This window comes from Sciurus vulgaris, assembly GCF_902686455.1.
Source record: "Sciurus vulgaris genome assembly, chromosome: 6".
NCBI lineage: Eukaryota > Metazoa > Chordata > Mammalia > Rodentia > Sciuridae > Sciurus > Sciurus vulgaris.
The window spans coordinates 6,650,045-6,673,533 of NC_136466.1; the positions used below are offsets into that span (position 1 = coordinate 6,650,045).

General features: G+C 54.6%; 1 protein-coding gene across 6 annotated transcripts in view; it reads right to left on the reverse strand.

Moving 5' to 3' along the window:
* Window positions 1-23,161, reverse strand: part of SFXN1 (sideroflexin 1) — a 36,498-nt gene extending 13,337 nt beyond the window's left edge. The window contains exons 1-6 of one of the 6 annotated variants that reach the window (XM_079143639.1): window positions 22,957-23,151; window positions 15,560-15,683; window positions 10,808-10,980; window positions 2,334-2,504; window positions 1,266-1,364; window positions 144-219 (exon numbers count right to left, since the gene is read on the reverse strand). In XM_079143639.1, coding sequence (XP_078999765.1) covers window positions 144-219; window positions 1,266-1,364; window positions 2,334-2,504; window positions 10,808-10,971 — 510 coding nt within the window. In that variant the 5' untranslated portion in view covers window positions 10,972-10,980; window positions 15,560-15,683; window positions 22,957-23,151. Of the gene's footprint in view, window positions 1-143; window positions 220-1,265; window positions 1,365-2,333; window positions 2,505-10,807; window positions 10,981-12,111; window positions 12,260-15,559; window positions 15,684-22,956 lie in introns of those variants that run through there. The other 5 variants (XM_079143640.1, XM_079143642.1, XM_079143641.1 and 2 more) reach the window with 5 other exon arrangements.
* Window positions 23,162-23,489: the final 328 nt, after the last annotated feature.

Genomic DNA, 23,489 nt, shown 5'->3' on the forward strand with positions numbered 1-23,489 from the left:
CTTCCCGCACTCAGAGCGGATATAACTAAAGCATGCGGCTGCACCCGAGGGTGTAACAACAAAGGCACGGGACCAGGTCACTCCTGAGCAGCGCCGGGCCTGGGAGCGACAGGTGCTCTGCCACCAGGTGGCAAGCCGCGTACCTTGGTGAGCGCGTTCAGCCCCAGCGCGGTGGCCACAGCGCCAGTTGTCGCAGAAACGTAAGCTGTTCCCAGTTCGCTGAAAAGGAAAAGGGAGAGCGCATAAGAGACAAGCGCTGCCAAGAAACCGGCGCTTCATCTGAAGACATGGGAGCGAGCATGATCAAAAACGGGGCGTCCACGACGATGCTCTTCACCACCCTAAGAGCGGAGGAGCCAGAGGGCAGAGGGGACCCCAAGAAAGGGCTCCTTCACGCACAGAGGCACAACCCCGGAGGGCGGCCCACGCTGAGCCTCAGGGTGCGACAGCGGGGAGCCCCAGGTGGGCAGCCAAGCATCTGAGGCCCGCACGCAAGGCGGAGGCTCCTCCAGGTTAACTCGCTAGGGAAACCAGGAGGGCATGCCAACAATGGCGCCCCGGTGGATAAATACACACGGCACAAGGCTCACCCTAAAAGGCAACGAGGACAAGCGCTGGCTCTCCCTCCTGACAAATACCGCTGGGTGGCAGATTTCAATACTCTTTGTTCCATCTGATGAGAGCGGAATGGAACTGTGGTCTCTCAAAGGCAATTCTCAATGATCAAAAGAAGAACATTTTTTTTCAAGTGTTACACACATTACACTGACATATTTTTCAACCTGTCTTCTGTTCATCTCTCTTGTTTTAACAGGAGGCAAACTTGTGAACTCACTGCTTTCTATTGGGCTCCAGAGACAGAGCAGGCGTAGGGTCACACCACCATGCCCTTGTGATCTCTGCAGAGACCACACTGCTGACTTCTCCTTCTTGATTGTGGGGGCTTTGTTGTATGCATGCTCAGGGGATGACATCATGTCACTTATGAGTGATCAGACCTGAGGACTTCCCAGACTCTGCTGTGCAGGGGCCCTGAGCTCCAGGGAGCGGGAGAGAAGTGCCACTAGCAGCAGAAGAGACAGACGGCTGGGTGGAAGGAGGGGCTGTCTTGACCCAGAGGGAGGAGAACCTCTACCCTAAAAGATGCCACACAGATTTCTGCGGCATAAACAATTCGAACAAACACACCTTCTGAACAGGAGAGTATTACCACTCAATCTAAAGGGCACTGGGGAAGAGGGAGGAGGCTGAACCGGCCAGCTTACTTCACAGTGAGAGGGGCATCTCCGCTTCTGTTGGTGTAGTTGACGACGGCGTTGAAGGACTGGTTAATCCACTGCCAGAACAGCACGGCTGGCGTGGTCCTGAAACAGAGCAACCGTCTCATACCCACCACCTGGGACCCAGCCCAGTCCCGGAACAATGTGTGCACGCGACCACCAGGAGGCGGGGGCTGCAGGAGAAGGCTGGGGCAGAGGCGCCGGGGCCACAGGCTGGGGACCCATGATGGGCTTTCCCGTTGTCGACTCAGAGGACCACCGTGATGATGGAGACAGACTGGAGGCTGGCGCAGAGCAGATAATAAATGGCAGGCTCCCTCTCTGAGGCTCAGCAGTCCTGGACCTCCCAGCTGCAGTCCCGGTCGAGACCTGCGCCTGTGCTCATACCCCTACGTAGATGTGCCCGCACATCAACAGGTTAAAAGGAGGATTTGCTCTTAGACTATTTTGGGTTTAAGTTTTAGGGAAAACTTTCACCTCCCTTGAACAACAAAGAAAATGCTAATTAGCAAGGGAGAAGGTACTGAATCTTTAAAGTGTTTATTTAAAGGCATCAGACAGTTCTGCTGCGGAGCAGAGGTCAAATATTTACACAAAATAGAACTAAAAGTGAAATGACATTTTTTTCTCCCCAAAACAACAATATTGTTTTAATTTTTAATTCTGAGACAGGGCCTTGCCTAAGTTGCTGAAGCTGACTTTGATCTTGCCATCCTCCTGCCTCAGCCTCCTGAGCTACTAGGATTACAGGTGTGCACCACTGTGCCCAGCTCCCCTATTTCATTTTTAATCATTTTAAATGTTATTTTTGTTGAATATGTTCATAGGGTAAAACATGATGTTTGATATCCTTTTGAATAATTAAATCAAACTCACTGACATACCCATTATCTAGTATACTTGGGAAACAGCATTGTTTTAAAAACTTAACTAAACACATAAAAACATACTTTGGAAAAAAAAAAAAGAAGACAGGAGGGTGTACAGCCGTGCCACTGCAAAGCCACTGCTGCGTGTAACTGAAACGCGCCGGTCGGCAGGGGCCCAGCTCACCTGTAGAAGGTCATCATGCAGCCGGTGATGGTCATGTTCATGGGCACCTGGGCCGACATCCGCCCGATCAGGACCATCTTTTCTCCGGTGTCCGGGTGGAAGGCAGACTCGTACACGTACTTGGCTCTCCACAGCTCGTTCTCTGTAAGACCCGGAGGGACAACTCCTTGTCTAGGGACAGGACCACAAACAACACGGTGGCTCACTTCAGGTCCCCACAGGTGCCCTGCACGGGCGCCCTGCATGCATGCCTGCCTGGCACGCCGTGTGGGGGTCAGCGGCCAGCTTTGCTTCTCAGTGGGCACTTACGTACTTGTGTGCTTATTTACATATTTATGCATTGTTGATGCTGGGGATTGAACCCAGGGCCTTGGGTGTGTGAACACACTCCACCACCGAGCTACATCCCAGCCCCTGTCAGTAAAAACGTAAAATGCACAAAGGATAATAAGTGCTTAAAACGAACACTTCAAACCTATTCATCTCAAATTATCTGTAATTTGAATTTTTTTTTTTTAAAACTTGTATACCAAAGAAGTATTCAACTTGGAAATATTCTTTGTTTTAAATGACATTAAAAACTGTAGTTTGAACTTTGCAAACTCTAAAATATTTTAACCAATTAGACAAAAGCTATGGCAATCAAGAATAGTAATTGATTTTAAACCTATAATTTGCAACCTAGATTAGGAAGACTCTTTGAGTGAAAAAGAAATGTCAGGTACATCAATTATTATTTCTTCTCTCTGTCAAAGAAATACCTGTTCATTGCCAGAAATTCGGAAAATGTACAAATTCATTAGAGCGATTAAAATCACCCCAGCCTTAATGCAGCCGTTGCCCCTAGCAAAGCTGGGGAACAGCTTTAGTCTCACGTCTAGGGCCCATATAGAAAATATTCATTTAAAGGAAGTACACCAGACCTGCTGCTTCAAAACCACCTTTGAAATCCAACAATATTTTGTGAATGTTTCTGTGCCTACAGATATTCTTCTAAGTCACTTCCACTGAGTGGGACAGTATTTTCCCCACCTGGAACAACAGAATGTGACCTTATTTGGAAATGAGGTCTCTGTGGATGCGACTGGTTAGGACGAATCCAACTGGATTAGAGCGCTTGCTCAGTCCAGTGATGAGCTCCTTATAGGATCGCCTTGCCAACGCACTGGAAGACTGGAGGGGGTGGAGCTCGGAGCACACGCCCTCGGCCCCAAGGCACGCTGGAGCCAGCGGGGTCTGAGGGGATGCCAGGCCCTGTCTCCCCTCTAGTCTTCAGAGGGTGTGGGGCCTGCTGGCATCTGGATTTCAGACTTCCAGCCTCCAGAAACCAGAGGCTGAGTTTCTGTATCTGAAGCCACTTAGCTGGTGGTTAAGTTGTGGCAGTCTCAGGAACCAAAGACACCACCTTTTAAATGCGCTTGGCATATCCTGACTAATTTTAATACAACGTATGACTCCAGCCTGGCGTGGGCATCTGAATGGATAAAGAGAACTTTCCCCCTCTGTGAAGGATGAGGAAGTACAGATAGCTCCCTGGCAAGTAAGTCTCCCCACACGCAAGACTGCCTAGCAAGGGGTGTGCAAATTTTCATACTCAGAAGCTATGCAAAATGTTAAGCCTCAGACAGCTCTGTCTTGGCCATCAGCATTGCTGTTTAAGTAACTTGTGAGTGTGCTGTATACACTGGGGATCACGAACCTGAATTCTACTTGCTAGTGTGTTTTCTGCCATCCTGGATGATTCTCTTTCCTATGTGGCTGCGGGGCAGGTGAGGCTCTTGCCTTAAAGTCCTGCAAACATTCACTGGTGCTTCCGGCACTTTCGGAACACTGGTTTCCTTTCTGTGGTTTGTGTTTTTCATTCGTTTGGAATGTGTCTGGAGATGTGACAATGTGAACCTTGTCAACCCTCATCTCCCAGGTGGCTGCTTGCTCTGGCTTGAGATTTTGTGAAGACCACCTTGCCTCCTAGACCTTCCACTGTGTTCCCATTTATCTGCAAACCCTGACACCAACACCCACAACTTAAACTTAACAGTCCATCTTCATTCTTGCTAAAGCAATTGTCACTCTGATGGGGGACAAAAAGATGTCAGTGGTGGGAACACGAGGTTAAGGGAATAATTCTATAAAATGGGCCCCCTGTGCTGACCCCACATGCTTTCTCTTCCGAGAAGCAATTTACTCACAGCCCTGCCTGGCCTAAGTTGGACAGGATGCGTTAACATCTCGACAAACCACCTGTTGTCTGCAGGAGACGTGCAGGCCCAAAACAACACTGGCAAGAGGAACCCAAGTCACCCTGAAGGGGAGACCTTGGTGATTCCTTTCATAGACCGAATCCCAGGACTCAGGGAGATGAGGCTGATTTCTCGCAACCATAACATCTGTAAGAACTTACAGTTAAGAATCCCATTAGAACTGGTCAGCGTGGACCAAAGTGACCTAGAGTTGTCATGGTGGTGGGGACTTGAAAGTCTGATGTCATCCTGCTGTCAAAAGTCAAGCAGTAGACCTGAGCAGACTCTGGAAAGTTCTCTGGGATCCCCAATAAAACTGGAGTGCAGGAGAAACACACTGTCCCTCTCCTCCCTGAGACTGTCCCCTTTTCCATCCTTTCAGTAAATTCACTGCCTGTCATTCTGAGCAACACATCTGAAATCTTCCTGACTGGATCACAAGAGTCAGGGTTGAGGGGGGTCTTCGTGCGCCTGTTTCCCAGAAGGTCCAGCTCTGTAACTCACTCCGTTGTTCTTTTTTTTTTTTTTTAAATGCCTTAATTACACTCCTTATTTATTCTTCCAGAAAAACCTTACGAATTTCTTGTACATTTTATAGGTGTCACGCCATGGCATACCCTGACAGTCCCCGTCGGCTGGAGAGCCGGCAGGCCCAGCACTGCTTCTAGACTAAGAAGGATGCGGGCGCAGGGCCTGCTCCCCAGCTCCAGGGCGAGCACCTCTGGGCGCCCTCCGGGTCGTGAGTGGGTGTTACGAGGAAGGCAGGAAGACCTGTGCTCGAGTTTGGGAAAAGAAATCAAACAGCTTCTTCACTCCTCGACTTTCTGGAAACTTTAAGAAGTTATGGGATGTGACACCCTCGGGGACGGAATGTGAACTTCTCCAAATCCAACTACAGAAGCCACCTTCCTTCCCCTCTTCTCCTCCCGCGCCACGTTCTGCAAAGCCACTTTGGGAAGTTCTCTGGCGGCTCGCTCCCTGCGGTGGTGCAGCGGTGGGCGTGGGCTGCGTGCCCTTTGCCGCCTCCTCTTGGGTGGTGCTCTCGTGCATGCTGGGCGAGCGCCCCGCCCCGGGGCTACACCCACAGCCTACTTTAGAGAGGCGCTCTACAGCATCCCTAGCTGCGGCCTGCAGTACCTTCTTTGGGTGCCATGGGGATGGGGCTTTGTTTTGAGACACTGACAAGGAGTCCTGCGGGGGCCTGCGCCTGTGACTCACGCTTGCATCTGCGTTTCTCTGGCCACTCCCAGCCCTGAACGTCTTCCCCAGGACCGCTTGCTACTCCTGGCGTTTCTTTGGTGAAGTGTTGCTAGTCTGCTCAAATCTGTCGCCCATCCTTAAAAATTGCGTTGTCTTATTATTATGTTCAAAGAGGTTTTTTTTTTTTTTTTAAATTTTATTTTCTGGATACAAACCCTTTGTGAGATAAGTTTTGCAAATACTTTCTTCTGGTCTGCGGAGTGCATTTTTGCTTTCTAAACAGAGTCATCTGCAGTGGAAAGTCTTTGACGTATGAGGAAGTTCAATTTATCAATGGTTATGTTCCTTTTACTGTTTTCCAGGATCATGATCCCCCTCCCCCCCAAAAATCTTGGCGTTTCCCAAAGTCACAAAGAATTTCTCCTGTTTCTTTCTAGACATTTTACAATGTCAGCTTGGACGTTTAGGTCATTGTCCACTGGAACCTCCAGAACCATGGGCCAAATTAAACCCTTTCTCCTTCTAAGTTGATTATCTCAGGTATTTTGTTATAGTAACAGAAAGCTGCATGATAGTCTACACGTCTGCCTTTTTACCAGGGCTAGCTTGTCTTCACTACTGGTGCATCAGGTCTTGAGATCAGGTAGTGCAAGTTCTTCGACTTTGCTCTTTCTCAAAAGTGCATTTAATAATCTAGGTCCCCTGATTTCCATGTAAAAATTTAAAATTAGCTTGTCAATTTCTATAAAAACCCTGCTGGAATTCTGCTGCTACACTGAATCAACACCAATTTGGGAAGAAATGACATTTTTGGGGTCTTCTGAACCATGAACACAGTATTCTCTTTCCAAGTAAACAACCAACCAACCAACAGATCCCTCTCTGTAATTCTGGTGTGGTATGTTTTGGTATGTATTTTACATTTTACATGTGTTGTTAAAGCCATCTTGAGCATTTTATATTCTTGTTGTTTTGGAAAGTGACATCATTTTGATTATTTCCAGTTCACACTGTTAACTGCCGCTGGACAGAATGAAATTGATTCTGAACACCCATCTTGCCGTGTGACCTTGACACGCTCACTTCTAGTGTTCACATGCTTGTATTTCCTGTGGATTCTCTCCACATGGATGGCTCTCTGCTGTCTGATTCTGCTGCTGCTCTTCTAGTCCTCTCTGTGGCCCTGGCTGGTGGCACAGTGCTGAGCCCTGGGGCTGGACACCTGCCTGCTCCCAGCCTGGGGGCTGCTCTCATTCACCACCAGGGACGTTGCTCGCCTCCCCTGCTCTCATTCACCACCAGGGACGTTGCTCGCCTCCCCTGCCCCTGGCTTGAGTCTTACCACAGAAGCCTGCTGGCGGGCTCTGTCAGCGTCACGGGCCTGCTGCACCTGGCTTTCTGCTCTGTGGTCCCTGACGGGGACTGCAGATGTGGGGCCAGCATTGCTCATGGGCAGCGTGGGCACTGGTCTGGGAGCTGTGGCCAGCTGTCACCCGGGCTGTCTGAGGGATGCCATCCAGAACTGCGGCTTGTGACCCCCGTGTGTCAGGGACCTGCAGCTTCATCCCATGGCAGAGGACGAGCTTGCCCCCCTGTTTCCTGACATAATTTGAGGGCTATTAACTGCTATTCTTCCTGTTAAAACGTTTTCACCTGCAAAGCCCAGCAGCCTTGGAGATTTCTGAGAAAGACTTTTGATGGTTGTGCTTTTTATTTTTCTATTTATTTTGTCTCATCTCCTGCTTATCCTTTCCCCCTCTTTCCCTGCCTTCTTCTGGATTGAAAGAATTCTGGTTGTTTATACACTCTTAGAAAGTTAGATACTGCACTATGATTTTCAAACTTTTTAGCAAAAAAGCTCCATAATAGGTTTTATTTATTTTGGTGCCAGAGATTGAACTGAGGGTGCTTAACCACTGAGCCATCCTCAGGTCCTCTGATATTTTATTTTGAAACAAAGTCTTGCTAGGTTGCTTACGGCCTCACTAAGTTGCAGAGGCTGGCTTTGAACTTGTGATCCTCCTGTCTCAGCCTCCCAAGTTGCAAGTTACAGGCATGCGCCTCTGCACCCTGCAGTAGGCTATATTTTAATATCTCCATTTCTTCCTTGGGTAACTTTCTTTTTCTCTTGTATACTTGGAGTTCTCTTTGGCTGCTTTATGTTGATTAGACTTGCCAGAGGCTCAGCCTTCTCTTACTCCTCGAGGAACTGATTCTCCCACTTACTTTTTGGACCCTATTAGTTGATTTCTGACTAGGACAACTAAGTCCCCTCCATCGTCTTTGCAAGCCTGTGTGCATGGCTGTGCACTGCAGGGACGCTGTGGCGCGCCCCCGAGGTTCCTGGCCTGGCTCTGGAGGAGCTGCAGTTTGTGCCTTTGCTCCTCCACCTGAGGCGCAGGAGGACGCCGCGTCTGCCTTTCCCACTGCTGAGCTGTGGCGGGCAGCGGGAAGGGCGTTGCGGAACCGGCCGCAGGCGCCGCTCTGCTGAGGTTGGGTTTCCAGGCTGAGGGCTCAGCCCTTCGCTGTCGGCTGATGCGGGACGCGGGACGGAAGCCTCGGCGCAGCGCACTCAGGCGGTTCCTCCAGGTTTCCCGGGAACTTCTCGCCGGTCTCGCCTGGTCATTCTACCCTTGTAAGGAGAGTTCCACGTGCACACTCGTCAATGCCGCCTTTTGCTGACCTCCTGGATCGCGTGGCATCCGACCTCCTGCAGAACGTCTCTCCTCTCACTCGCCTTGCCTTCCGTCTCTGGCGCGCCTGCGCTTCGGTCTCCTCTGGGACCAAGCCTGCTGTGGACCTGGCGCCCGCACGGAGGAGCCGCGGCCACGCTGCTCTCTAAGGCCCGTCCTCCCCCGCTTCGCGGACGCCCGCAGCACCTCGGGTTTGCTACAGGTGCCGTAAGCACCGCCACGCGGGGTCCGCAGGCCTCCGGGATCCCAGACCTGTCCTTTCGAGGACCCGGGGTTCCTTCCGCAGCGCGTCGCGGCCGCCGCCCCTCCTGTCCTTACTCCCCTCTGCGATCTCCTCCCCACTCCCCTTCCCGCTCCGCCGGCAGGGCAGCCACGGCCCAGCCTGGCCTGCGAGCGGGGTGGGCTCGCCTTTCAGGGGTGGCAGGAAGCCGGCAGACTGAGCCGGCTGCGGCCTGAGACCCTCTCCCCCGCGCCGCAGGCCGGGGAGGGCCCGGTCACTCCCGCCTGCGGTCCACCGTCCACAGCGCCGCTCCTGCCGCTACACCGTCCCTGGCGCGCTCGGGTCCTGGCAATCCTCCGGACGCCTTCTCTTCCGCCCACACGGGTCTTGGCATCTCCATCTTTCCTTACGGCTCCCGCTCCGGGTTCTCCGACAACAGAGACTGTTCCCCGACTCTGAAACGCGCCTCTGCGAGGTCACCCTTACCTCCTTGTTCACAGGGCCGGCTGTTCTGCGGCCCTGTTGGCCACGTCCGACCCCCAGCCTGAGGCCGACCGCCTGCCTCGGCGGTGACTTAGGACATTTGGGTGCAGGGCTTCCCACGGCCCAGTCCCCAGCCGCTGGTGCCTTTTCCTAGAGCAGGGGCGGCACCACTCCCCCGGCCAGTGTGCCCTGCTGGACCAGGAGACTTTCATATGTTTAAAGAGAATTGTTTTAAAAAAAAGGGGGGGGGGGGTGCTAAGATTAGCTCAGGGGCAACGTGTTCACCTCACAAAGCCCTGGGTTCCATCCCCAGTTCCGAAAAGAAAGGAAAGAAAGGAAAGAAAGGAAAGAAAGGAAAGGAAGGAAGGAAGGAAGGAAGGAAGAGAAAAGAAAGGAGTAAGTAATAAAAAAAAATTAATAATATGCAACAATGTGTTAACTTTCTGTCACTGTGACAAAATACCTGAAAGAAGCAACTTAATTGAGGAAAGACATATTTTGGCTCAAGGTTTCAGAGGTTTTGGTTCATGGTCACTTGGTCCCCTTGCTTTGGGCCTGTGGTGACAGAGGCCATCATGGTAGGAGGCTGCTTACCTCAGGGCAGCTGGGAAACAGAGAGGAAGTGGGTGGGGCCCAAAGCCCTCTTCAGGGGCACCCAGCTTCCTATCCTAGCACCTCCTGAGCAGAGGCGCCAGCTGGGGACCAAGCCTGGAACACATGAGCCTGTGGGGACACTCCAGAGTCAGAGCAGAGCGGAGACCCACTCGGTCCACAAAGCCTGAACTCTTCGTCATCTAGTCTTCTGGGAAAAACTGCCAACTGCTGCATGAGAGCAGATCATCCCTGGGAACCCATGGGGACTGGTTCCAAGACCCCCTACTGATGTCGGCTCTGTGATCTTGAGCCCCTGATGTAAGGGGACTGTGTTCACTTGCAGCCACACCCCCCCAGGTGCTTCAGGTTCCCTAACACCTGCGATCCTAACGTGATACATGTGCCTCGTGAGCAGCTGTTACACTGCAGTGTGCAGGGAACATGGACAGAGCGCAGGTCTGCATGTGCTCGTACGGACACAGGATTCTGCCTGTTGTTTTTAATACCTTCGGCCTGTGGCTGGCTGGATCAGTGGCTCAGAATGGGTGTCCTGAGGATGGACTGTGTCCACCCAGGTGCTACTCTCACCTCACACCTGGAGCACATCCCAAGTCCACCCTGAACCCTGCTCTGTGCTCCCTGACACCTCCCTACAAACTCCTATTTGCTGGGCTGTATTTCAGAAGCAACCACCCTGACCCTAATTCTTGGTAACATGTTTTTTGCATGATGCTGTTTCTGTCCAGAAATGGAAGAAAGCATGGGGTGGTTATGGTCCCAGGGGTGACAGTGACAGAGGCTGGGTGGGTGGGGGCTCACACACTGATACCAGGGCATAGGGTCTCACTATAGCTGCTGAGTCCTGGCGAAGAGCTCAGGGGGCCAATGAGCTAAGGCTGAGCAACAGACCTCCCACTTTTTTTTGGTAAAGATTTCATTGCAAAAAAAAACAATGTTGCAAGATCACTAAGTGAAGGTTTAAAAACCACCAATATGACAATCAGTTTAAACATTAGGCCAATAAAACATAGTCGCTGACGTTACCTGTAGTCATGTACTATTTTCTTTGCATTCTCCAGTTGTTCATTTGTTAACAGAATGTTCCTGGGATCCGTCACGGTGAAGAAGTGATTGGCTCGTCCGACAAAAGTGCTCTGATCCCATCGAGGTTCCCGGATGTTGATGTTCAGTGGCAATTCCCCAGACATCGTCCCGAGCTAGAGGCAGAAGACAGACCAGTGAGGCCCACCGCCACTGCACAGACTCCAGACCAGCAGCTCGGTCTTCACGGTGTCCTAGATCTTTCTGCTCACGAACATCATTCTGGCACAAGCGGCAGACAGGCCACCTCAACCAGAGTCGTCACTGCCCATGGTCCTGAGGCATCTTAACCAAACGCCAACCATTCTCCACACACTTCTCTCTATAGGTACACGGCACTACGTATTCCTAACTTGATGGGAAACCTGAACTACTTCAGGGAAAACAGAAATACCAAAGGGTCTCACGTGACATCCACAGCAACAAGGTCCGAGTGGGAAGCCCTTCTCCTGAGGGAAACGCCCCACGCCCGGCTCCGCCTGCCTTCTGCCCCAACGGGTGCCATTCCCCCACATGTGACTCCGGATGCAGAGGGCGTAGGACCTCAGGGGGTCCAGCCAGGAGGCAGGTTCTCGCCTGATCAGCACACCAGCCGCTAAGAGGAGCCCACACACCTGGGCACGGTGAGGAGAGCACCCGCCTCAGCCCCAGATGCCCATGAACATCTCTCCTTTTATAGCAAAACGGTGTTTATACACAGAGCCTCGTGAGCTTTACTCTTCCCCACGGTAATTGACCCTTTCTCTGGGTAACATACGCTAACTTTAGAACTGCACTGTGGTGCTGTAGTACATGCTTACTGTTCTGAGAAGTACAAGCTTGTTTTAGAAAATAAAGTCTCCCATGACTGAGTCCCTGGGAAGTAAGCACCACAGATGTTCCCATTTGTTTCCCTGCAGACGTCATCTAGATACGTAGTCATGTGGTTTGAAAAAAAATTAAATGTAATACCCTACTTTAATATCATTTATGCCATGACATCTTCTACGCCACTGAATCATCATCTGAGGTATAAAATAATGTTCACGTTGTCTGTTTTCCACCATCATATAGAACACTGCATCCTTGTCTGAGAATTTCTTCACCCAACTGACGATTTTCTTGAACTTGACCTTGCTGCCTGACGTTAAGAGTCAAAGGACCTAACCTCTACGAGGGCTGGGAACCACGGCTTTCCTGTACCCATCTCTCTTCCGGGTCTAACGCCTGTTCTGGTGGAGCTCTCTCTCCGGGTCACCGTGACTTACTTCTTCAGTGCCTCCTAAGCCCTTCCGTGTGTTAAGACGTCAGGTGCACGCCAGGCACGGGGACATGTCAGTGGTCCCGGTGACCCAGGAGGCTGAAGCAGGAGGACACAAGTTTGAAGTCAGCCTGGGCGACTGAGAGAAACACTGTCTTGACAACAAAAAGGCTGGGGATGCAGCTGAGCGGGAGAGCAGCCCTGGGTTCCATCCCCATTATCTCAGGAAGAAGGAAAAAGGGCCGATGTAAACACCAGCCACCGTGTGATCTGCACTCGGTCAAAATCTCCATGAAACGCGGCAGAACTGAGCCTGTAGGTTAGGGCCACGGCTGGAGGGATCTAGAGTGCGTGAAGCAGCGCGGGCCTTACAGCAGCAGCGGTGACGGTGACAGAGAAGTCGGGCCTGCCACTCTCCAGACGGCTGGTGACAGACCAGACAAAGCCACTAAATGCTGTTGGGAACACTTCCTCCAAGGTCATGAGGTACCTAAGCAGTGCCACACGGCTCCCTCTGCCGAGTGACCACTGCTTCGTCCTCTGGTGGAGAAACCTCGTTCTGTGACCCCGGGATCACACACTTGGCTACCTGGAATCTCAATGAGGAGGTGGGAGTCTCCGCCCCGGCATGGAGGGGGCAGGCTCTGCAGCCCAGGAGCAGCTCTGGATCGGGGCTGGTGGCCCCAGCATTCCAAGGCCACCTTCGCTCAACAGTTTCCAAGGACACAGGGATGTGGGACCACACTGTGATCCCTCTCTGAGCCCCTCAAGATACTGCCTCACTCAACTCCACACAAACCTGGCAAGGGCACAGGCTCCAGCACGCCGCTCTCCGCTGCGGCCAGCCAGCGAGAAGGGTCTGTGGCCCGCGGCTTTCTCCTGCTGGTCTGGGCAGGCCAGGTGGTGAGCAGAAACCCAGGGACACACGGACTCAGGGGAGCAGGTCACTGCCCTCCACCCCCGTGTCTTCTCACAGGGCTCTCTGCAAAGCGGTCTCTACTGCTGGGGAAATCGAGAAGAACGCTCCTTAGCAGAAGACGACCCTAGGACCGGGGACGTCCAGGAATGTCTGGAGGGCCTCGTGACCCTCGGGTCCTCCTCTCGGCTTCCTAAGTTAGCCCTGGCGTCCACCTGACGAGGACATCATTAGTGTGGGGAGGACCGCGTGCCTTTTCTAATCCCCAACCCCATCAGAGCCCCGATTTTTATGATTAGAGTCGGCAGATTTCCAGCGACTCGGTCAAACTCTTGTCTGGCGTTCTCAAAGCTAATTTCAGCAGCTGGACCTCATGATGGACCTGTGGCGACTCAGACTCGCCCTTCAGGCCACACTTTGAACTTACTGTCACGTGTAGACTGAAAGTTGTCCATCCTGAAGGATCACTGAATAGAGGCCGATCACACGGCTGAAGCAAACCAGAAACCAGCACGGCTCCCTCCCATTTTCTCATGGCCCAGGAGGCATGATTCCCTCCCCTCCGTAGACCGTAGTTTAAATAAAGAACAGAAGAAATTCTTTGCAGGAAGTCTTGTGCCTTGTTTTTCTAAAGGTCTACCGAGCCCTGTCATCTCTGGGATCACTGATGGCACAAGGACTCCGTGAGGGATTCTTCAGCTACGTCAGTAAATGAGGAAGACACTTCCTGCCCCGGAGTTGCCACTGGGGAAAGGTAACGAGAGGCACAGACAGAAGCAGACCGCTCGTCCCACTGGAAGGTGACATGGTTTGGGCAGAACCAGAGTGGACATGAAGGATCATGAGTACGGCAGATTGCATGTCCAACAGGCGGCCTGAGCAGGCCTCGGTGGGAAGCCAACGCTGCAGCAAGACCAGAGAGCCATGAGGGGTTAGGTCCTGTGGGAATCTGGGTGAAGAGCCTTCCAGGAAGGGGGAAGGGACCGTGCAAAGGCCCTGAGGCAGGCACATGTCCCGAGTCTTCAAAGAACAGCAAGAAGGCTTACCCTGGGGGAGGTGAAGAAGAGGAAAGTGACGAGAGGGAGAGAAAGGGAGAGAGGGAGAGGGAGAGGGAGAGAGGAGAGAGGGAGGAGGGAGAGAGGAGAGAGGGAGAGGGAGAGGGGGAGGGGGGAGAGGGGGAGAGAGGGAGAGAGGGAGAGAGGGAGAGGGGGAGAGGGAGAGGGAGAGGGAGGGGAGAGGGAGAGGAAGAGGGAGGGGGAGAGAGGGAGGGGGAGAGAGGGAGGGGGACAGAGGGAGGGGGAGGAAGTTGGAGGGGGAGGGAGGGGGAGGGGGAGGGAGGGGGAGGGGGAGAGGCTCCACAGGAGGGATCTGGGCTGGGTCAGACTGCGGGGTCCTGTAGCTGCTGACCGCCTTTGCCTTCTGATCAGAGGAATGAGGTCATCTGACTTAGAATTTAGGGCATCTCTGGTGTCCCATGGGGACAGTGGGGAAGTCAGAAAGGGAACAGGGGAGGTGACAGCCACCAGGGGAGCCAAGGCAGGCAGCGCGGGCTGGAGTGCAGCAGGGAAGTCCCGGGCAGTGCTGGCTGCTGGGCGCCCTGTCCACGGAGCCAACAGGCCTTCCCGACAGCTCCAGGGTGGGCTGTGGCAGCAGGACTTCCGAGGATTCCGGTGGAACGACTGGAGGATGGTGAGCCTTAGAGGGAAAATGGGAAGCTCCGACACGGACGTGTCAAAGGTGAGATGCCGAAGGGCACCCAAGGCAGGGGAATACTGAGCGGAGATGTGGAAGTGGTCAGCGGGAGCGGGCAGCAAAGGCAGAGAGCCAAGGGACCCAAGGGCTGGACGGGAAGGTCAGGAAGGCAGTCTGAGCAAAGGAGGCTGGGGCGGGCTGGGTGGGAGGTCAGGAGGGTGCGTTCTGCAAGGCAGGAGAGGCGAGCGCTCGGTAGCCTGGTGTCCTGGCAACTGTCACCTTGGTTTTGGGTAGTGAGGCGGGGCCACACCTCCCGGGGTCAGTCTGGCAGACAGGACACTCTGAAGACAGCTGCCCTGCCTTAGGATTCTAAGCAGCGGGGGCAGCAATCGTGGAGAGACCCTGGCGTCATCCGAGTCCCTGCCCGGGCCTGACAGGAACTGGGCCTTCCTGCAAAGCCTCTGGCACAGACCAGCGGTTCTGGACACACCAGAAATCACCCGGACAGCTTCCCGAAGACAAGCCGTACCCCTCCTGGCAGCGATTCTGACCCTGGAGCCCTGGCACAGGCTGGGCGTGGGCCTCCGGCTGATGGGGTCTGCAAAGCTGTGAGCGTCCCACGTCCTGGTGCCCCACCTGGGCCCTCACCCAGCCTTGAGCCAGCTGTGATGCCCGCCAGGGGCAGCTGATCCCTAGTTTCCCAGAAAATCAAGCACGTGATCTTCTTTCCAACTGAAAGTCTCAGTGCACACACTGTGTAGAAGAGGGAAGCAGGAGTTGAAGCGCCCAGCAAGGGAGGAGCAGAGGGCCTGCGCGATCGCTGCCTTCAGACTCCTGGTTAACCCACCTTAGTGCAGACGCTGGAAAGTCCTGTCGATGACCTTGCACTTGTGATGGGCAGAATAATGCCTGGGAACTGAGAAAATGCCACCGCACACCTCGAGGGACTTGGGTTGTGGTCAGGCGAGGACCTTGAGGTGAAGAGATCACCCTGAGTGCTCGGGCAGGACCAGTGCCATCGCAGAGCCACATAGGCAGAGGGCGGACAAGGGGGCTGGCGCCCCACCAGGTCACGGGCCAAGCAGTGCGGGTGGCCCCTGGAGCCAGAGAAGGCAGAAAGGGACTCTCCTGAGGGCGTAAGCAGGCCTGCCCAGTCTGGACAGCTGGCTCCAGGGCAGTAAGAGGCAATTTTGTCATGAATTTGTGGTCATTTGTAAAAACAGCACTAGGAGACAAATACAGCACCCTTTCGCCGACTTGAAAGGATTCCAAGCCAGGTGTGGTACAATCCCTGGGGTCTGAAGCAGGAGATCCCAAGTTCAAGGCCAGCCTGGCAACTCCGCCAGACCCTGTCTGGGAACACAGCTCAGGGGCACAGCAGCCTGGGTTCAATCCCAGCAACGCAAACAAACAAAACGGGATTCCAGTGGCACCATACTGGCACGAGACATACCAGCTAGACTCGACTACTGCATTCCCAGCCTTGGAACTTAAAACCTGCAGAACAATCAGAAACGCCAGGCTACTGTTCCTACAGAAACAGCTGCTCTCAAACCAGATAAAGTCTCAATTGACTACGACCTCTCGCTCCAATTACACAGGCCTTTTCCACTCACAGCTACGCCCATGAGCACACGAACAGCTTTCCCTTTCTCCGTGCCAAATGAATCGTCTTCATCACCAGTACGCCTGCCTTTTTAACTTGCCCTATTTCACGTGAGTCAGCAGGCACAGCAGGGCAGGGAGGGCTGTCAGGCTTAGGACCAGGCACAAAGCAGAGCAGAGGAGAGGGCCCCAAAGTGAGTCTGGGGTCTCCCTTGGCAGGGCCCCGGCAGCTCCACTTTGCGTCAGATGCTGATGGGGGACAGGGAGCGGCACTGGCTGCCCCGAGGTGGTGGAACATACCCACCTCCTCCTGCCCATCTGGTCAGGAGGCAGCATCCTAGGCACCCGCTGGCTGCTGGTGGGTCTGGGCACGGAGGCTGACCCAGGAGATCAAATGCCTTCGTAGAGAAGTGCATTAAGTGCCGGCTTGGGGGTTCTGACATATTCATGGCAACACAAGCTGAGGGTCCACAGCAGCTACATCTTGACTAGGAATAGAGCGAGCCTTCGGGTGGCACACCCTCACGGGCACAGCGGACGGCGGGAACTACCAGGCTGCTCTCTGCCGCTGGACCGCCGGCGTGTGGAAACAGAAAGCTGGTAGTAAGGAACCAGGTCTGGCACAGGGGAGGCTCTGAATGAGATGGAGGGGTCTCCTCAAAGGCCCGTCGGGAGGCAGGGGGTGCAGGGCTCTCATAGGAAGGAGCGGAGGAGCAGGCGGGCAGGCTGCAGGCTGAGCGGGGCCTCTGTCGTCCAGGACACGTGCTCTCCTCTCTTCTGGGAACACAGCAAGGGACCACGCCTCCCAGCTAGTTCCTGTGGCTCTTCTTAGGCAGACGGAGCTTTTACAAGTTGAACTACAGGCCAGTTCACGTGCTGCCTGTTAGCTGACGCCCGGAACTACCTACCTACCGTGGGAGGGAGTCCACAGGCCACCCGGGGCTCTGGGTTCTAAGATGGAGAGAGTTAGCACCCTAACGAACCATCAGAGCAGGTGGGCTTCTCCCTAGAATTAGTACGCTGGGCCAACGGCAGGGGACTTGAGGGTCAGGGAGAGGCAACACCCTGGCAGAGGGGCAAAGGTGATCCCTCTGCCCAAGACAACAGCAAAGGAGTGGCCCTGTCACCAAGCCACCGAGGGTCAGAAAAGGCTTCAGAGAACAAGGTACGTCTCTGCCACCTGCAGATGTGGCCAGGATGATGGAAACCACCACACCGCGGGGCCGGGTGGGGCTCGGAGGGAGAGCACTCGCCTAGCATGTGGGAGGCCCGGGGTCTGAGCCTCAGCACCACATACGAATAAAAAAACAAAATAAAGGTATTTGTGTCCCTCTATAACAAAAAAATATATATTAAAAAAAAAAAGAGAAAAATACCATGTCTTAAAAATACCATGTCTCAAAAATACCATGTCTCGTTCTTTGGCACACGATGCCAAAGAATGTTCAAGAACACAGTGCACGTGAGCCCAGCAGCTCTGTACCAGGTGCCACGGCGGGGAGGGTGTTCACTCTGTCACGACTACCTGAGGCTGTGACCATTTCAGCCTCCAGACACTCGGAGAGCCCGCGAAGGAGGCCACCAAAGGCATGCAGCGCCACTTCCAGGGTCCCGCTCAGGAGAGCCAAGGACGCGGCTGCCCGCCAGAGGCCAGCTGATGAAAGAACGGCAGACCCCGGCCACAGAACCTCAAGCTGGCAGACTGCTGCTGCTCCACACATCCATTTTCCATGGTCGGAAAGGGCAGCGGCTGTGGAGTGTGGAGAAGCCGTGGAAGCCGTCCAGGCCCAGCTGGAGGCAGACGGGGAGGGGAATGGCGTCAGGAGACAACAGGGCGCATCTCTTCCAGACGTGCGGCCAAGCGAGGCGTGAAATCTGACCTCAGAGTCTCCTTCACAAATGATTTTAAAGAAAAAATGGGATTTTAAAGGTATTAAAATATTTGTGTGAGAAAAAAACGGGATTAGAAAATTTCTGTGGTTGGCTGATGCCACTTGAAGCAAAGAGATTTAAGTGACTTGCCCACTAATCCCCGTCAGCAGCTCCTGATGGCTCACTCTGACACTCGCAATGAGCCAAGGACGTTGGCTATTTGGGACCGTGAATAACTGCAGCATTATGTGTGTTAAGATAAGCCAACAGATGACTGTGTGTGTTACATTTGTCGAAAGAGTCAACTCTTCACAGGGGAGTGACATCACTGGTCTGGTCCTGCACTTGGAAAGACCTCGAGACGCAGAGGTCGCTAAGTCAAGAGAGCGAGCAGCCTGTGAAGCAGAGCCTCTCCCACCCCCGAGGAAGCCCTTCGCGGAGTTACTCGGCTGCTAACCCAGGCAAAATGGACTGCAGAGCTCTCAGAGACGCCCATGAGATCAACGGGCTAAACCTGCTTTGAAATCTGCACTAGCTTCAGTCACAGGAAGGCCCAAAGGCGCGGCAGGAGGAAGATTCCGCGGTCACGCTGTGTCCATGCCAGGGGCCACTAGAGAGCCTGGCTAGGTCCACCTTCCTGAAGGCGCTGGTGCAGCTGCATCCGTCCTGGGGGGCGCTGGCCGCCTCTGGCCGCACACTGTCGGATCACACAGGGTGCAGGCGGAGGACCAGCCTGGGTCCCGTGCAGGGCGCCTTCCGCCATGAGAACGCTCCCCGCAGGAGAACACCGCCCCAGTTAGGATCACCCAGACGTGCCACAGAGCCACCCGGGGACTAGCCTGGCTTGAATGCCAAGCCACACTGCCCCAAAGCTGGCCTCCAGTCATGTCACCTGGACGCCCCGTGGAGGGGCGGGAGGGTGCTAGAGGGCGACCTGGGTGGGGGTCACAAGCCTGTGCTTGTAGAGACGACAACCCGAGTTCACATCAGCTCCCAACTACTCGGAGCCCCACCTACTTTAACCAATGGCTCAGGGATCTGCTCTTCATCCCCAGCTGAGGACACGGCCTGCTAGTGACCTTCACCATTACCAGCCACCTACTCCAGAGCGTCCCTGGACTCTCGCACCCACACCTCACCATCGCCCCGACAGGAGGGCAGCTGGCTGGGGAACCCTGCTGCCTGGGGAAGCGCCGGTGACCTGGGAGAGCACCCTCTTAGGGATCTGAGTCAGCAGAGTGAAGTGAACCCAATCCTCAAGCAGCGTGCCACGAACAGCCCGAGACCAGGTAAGTCCGGGCGCCATGATGTTGGAAAGAACATAAACGTGAAAACCACGGGACTTGAGGAAGCCGGCCTGCCCCGCCAAGTCACACAGGCTTAGCAGAAGACACAGGGTGCCCCCACAGAAGGCTGTGGTCCCACTGGGTCCCTGGCACTTCTGACTCCATGACCCAAGACTGCTCGCACTGCACGCTGAGCCCACTCCTCTGGCTGGTTCCTGTCCCAGGGAGCTCTCTGCCAGGGGACCCCTCCAGAGAATCTACCCTGATAACCTACGGATTGGGAACTGGAACAGTTCAGACTTGCGTTCTGATGTCTCCCGCCTTCTCTGGGTGAGCTGCTTTACACCCCTGGGCTTCAGGTTTCTCACTGACAGAATAAAGATGGGAAAGGGCTCACAGCAGTGGACTAAGAAGCTGGGGTATGCAAGAGGGCTTTGTGATCCCTAGCAGAGGGAAGGCTCCAGGACAGTCAGCTACCAGCAAGGAGCCTCCTGGAGCAGCTCTGGTCCACCCTGGCGGCGGCCTTGCCCCAGGATACCACGGCTGCGAAAAGTGCAGTTTGCTGCCCCAGCTTCCCAGACATGAACAGAAAGGGCTAGGAAAAAATACTCTCCTAGATTAACTGCACTGCAAGCTTTTAGCTACCGGCCAAGGAAACACTTAACTACAGGGATAAAACTAACTTTCCAAAATCACAAAACAGGTTAGCAGGGAATGTGCTTTCTCAGGGAATTAGTAACAAAGACCTTTAACTTTGGCTAAAGATTAACAATGACAACCAAGTTATTAAACTGGAAACTTCTTGTTGGTTAAAACTACTGTTTTTTGGTTTTTTTTTTTTTAATTTTTAATGTGTGTGTGTGTGTGTGTGTGTGTGTGTGTGGTACTGGGGATTGAATCCAGGGGCACTTTACCACTTAACTATATCCCTAGTACTTTTTTATTTTGAGACAGGGTCTCACTAAGTTGCTAAGGGCCTTGCTAAATTGCTAAGGCTGGTCTTGAACTTGCAATCCCCCGGCCTCAGTGCCCACCCCCACCAGCTGCTGGGGTTACAGGCATACACCGCTGCATCTGGCAAAACTACTGCACTCTGAAGCATTTAAGAAATCATCCTATTGCTATCTGATCAGCTGGGGGCAGGCAGGTATAAAACCGCCTACTAAGATCAATGCTGTCCACTGTGTGGGGGACAAGACTGGGGCTTTCTTCGCATTATCAGACTGCCAAGTTCTCATTTGCGGCCTTCCAGGATATTTCCCCTATCTTACAGAGTTGCCTGGAGAAATTAAGCTCCATGCTCAAAACAACGCAGTCCAGAAATGGCAGTTCTGACTTTGTATCACATTCTTGACCCTTTGGAGGCCAGAGGTGATGTATCTGCAGAGGACCATGACAATAACTCAAGGAACTTAAAAAGTAGTCTATTAATTTCTCATTGGCTTTGTAGGCCAGCTGTATGGGTATTCCTTTCTCTTGGGTGTGGCCACACAGAAGATTAAGTGATAGAAAGTGAATCGAAAGCCAGGAATTGCATTCGGCCAAAGAGCATTTCCACTTAGCAAGGGATCTGTGCCGCATGCTCTTCCCTGCTCCTGGGATGGCGCTGCATGGAGACACAGGGCTGTCTGGAGTCAGGGAGGCACGGAGAAGTACCGCTGTCCGACTAATCCCCCTCCCTCAGAGTGGCTCTCACCTTTCACTGCCTCTGAAACCCCCACAGGACAATATGCTTAAGGTTCATATTCTAGTCTTCAAGACCAACTTTCAGTCGCTGAAGCTCTTAGGACAGGTAAAGTTCTTGCTCATTTAGAAAACTAAATGTACTACCCTCCACTTGAGACTGGCACCAGTCTAAAAATGACAAAGGCTACCAGACCACTCTGGATGTTTCAGCTGAACGATAGAACACCAAAGAATCAGCTCAAAGACTAGACATGCCAAAGTCCACGAGGGGAGAGAGCTGCTCCCTCCAAGCTGCCACTTTCTGTACCCATCCCCCGGGCATCCCAAGAAGGGCTCACAGAACATGACTCTCAGATTCTGCAGGAGGACCACCTCACTGTCAGGTTCCTCTGACACCTGAAACCACTGCTGTCCCTTCCCCCATCCCCATGGGCTAAGTGCCTGTTCCCTCCATCTGACCCAGAATACACACCCAGTGATTTTACAGGGGGCAACTGACAGAGTCTTCTTTCCAAACAGGATCCGTTTTGCAAATGAGGCACCTGCAGTCCCGGGAGAAGAAAGGACCTGCTGGAGGTCTGAGAACTTCTCCACAGGGCTTCCCTCATCCTCCTCAACAGTCCTCTCTCCTTTCTCCCTAAGTGCAGAGTTGGAGAGCTGCAAAGCCCCTCTGTACCTGCATCCTAAGAGCTGTCCATGCCCCCAGCCCTGGCTCCTATGACAACACCTGGACCAGGGAAGAAGCTCAACCGAATGGGGATGGACAGAGAAGAAATGGTCCAGAGGCAGCCAAGTCCAGCAGAGCCAGGCTTCTGCATACCAGCACTGGGCAAGGGCTGACTGCGGCCTACTTGGCAGAAATAATTGGCTGGTGGGGGGAAGTGGGGGAGACAGACTAAGCAAGACCAGCACAGGCCCTGTAGGCAAGGAGAGCCACAGGTATTCAGTTTATTTCAACCAGTGACAGGTGCTATTGGCATAATGAGGGTGTGGGAGGGGCAGTTTTAGGCAGCATTCCAGGGAGCATACCTTTGAGTTATGCTTTGAATACCTGAGTTAGAACTCAGATGGCCTTGCTCTACCAAAGGCCAGCTGTGCGACCTAGGGCAGGATACTCAATCTCTCTGGGCCCGTTTCCTCACTTGGATTATGACAACAGCAAGCACCTCGCAGGGTTGGAATAATTTCAAAGTCAAGGGCTCTAAACGCCCTGGCGCACGCTTCCTGGTACCTGGGTAACTGACATTCTGGGGAGGTTAGCGCCCTGTGACACGTGGCAAAGATCAAGAGAGAAGGGCACGGTGCCCAGGGGAGCCTACAACTCCAGGAGTCCGCTTCCCAGCACGTGTCTCCCCACCGGACTGAGCTCCAGGGCGGAGGCCGGTGGTCTCCTCGCAGACCTCCGAGCCCGCCGGGCGCCAGGAGCCAAAGGGCACGGGGGTCGGGTCACCTGGTCACCTAGCGATGGCTCGCGCCCACCCCGTGGTGGCGGGTCCTCGTGGCAGCCATCTTGGGCGCCTCCCGCGGCGAGTTTCGTCAAGCCGTCGCGGGGGACAGCAGTGCAGGGCGCGCGGGGCGTGGACAGAGGAGCCCCCTCCCACTGGGGGCCAGGGCCGCCCCCGCCGGCCCGGGGGTCCCGGATGCTGGCGACGGGGGCGGCCAGGCAGCCGACGGCAGGGTCCCCAGAGCGCGGGAACCCCGCGCCGAGCGTCCCCAGCCCCAGGAGGCGCCTCCGACCCCGAGCGCGCCGGGCCCCCGCCCCGCCACCCGCGCGCCCCCGGCCCGCCCGGCCGCACCTGCGACTCGCCGCCGCCGCCGCCCTCGCCCTCGCCGCTCTGCGCCGCCGCCGCCACCGGAAGCGCCACGGGCCGCGCCTCGCAGCGCGTCCTCGGCGCGCGTTCCCGGCGCGCGGCCGGCCCGGGAGCCTCGAGGCCCGGCGGGGCCCCGCGCGGAGGCTGCGCGCGAACTTGGCTCGCGGCTCCCGCGCCCTTCCTGGCGCCGCGCCTCGGCCAAGCCCGCATTCCGGTTCCCGCCCGGACCCCTCCTCCGTCCTCCCCGCCACCCCGGGGCCATCGTGCACGCGCTCACTCCAGCCCGCGCTTCCCAAAGTGCGGCGCGGCACCGCCGCCGCGGGGTGGTTCTAGGTGGTGCCCGGCCGGGAGCGCTTGGTCTTGGAGGATGAAGGGCAGGCTGCCACGGAGGCCCGGACAGAAGGCCCGCGATTGTGGGGACCACCGTGGCCAGCCAGCGGAGAGGTGGTGTCTCCGACCAGGTTGGCGCCGGCGCAGGAGCGAGAACAGTTGGATCCTGGCATATCGTCAATGGCAC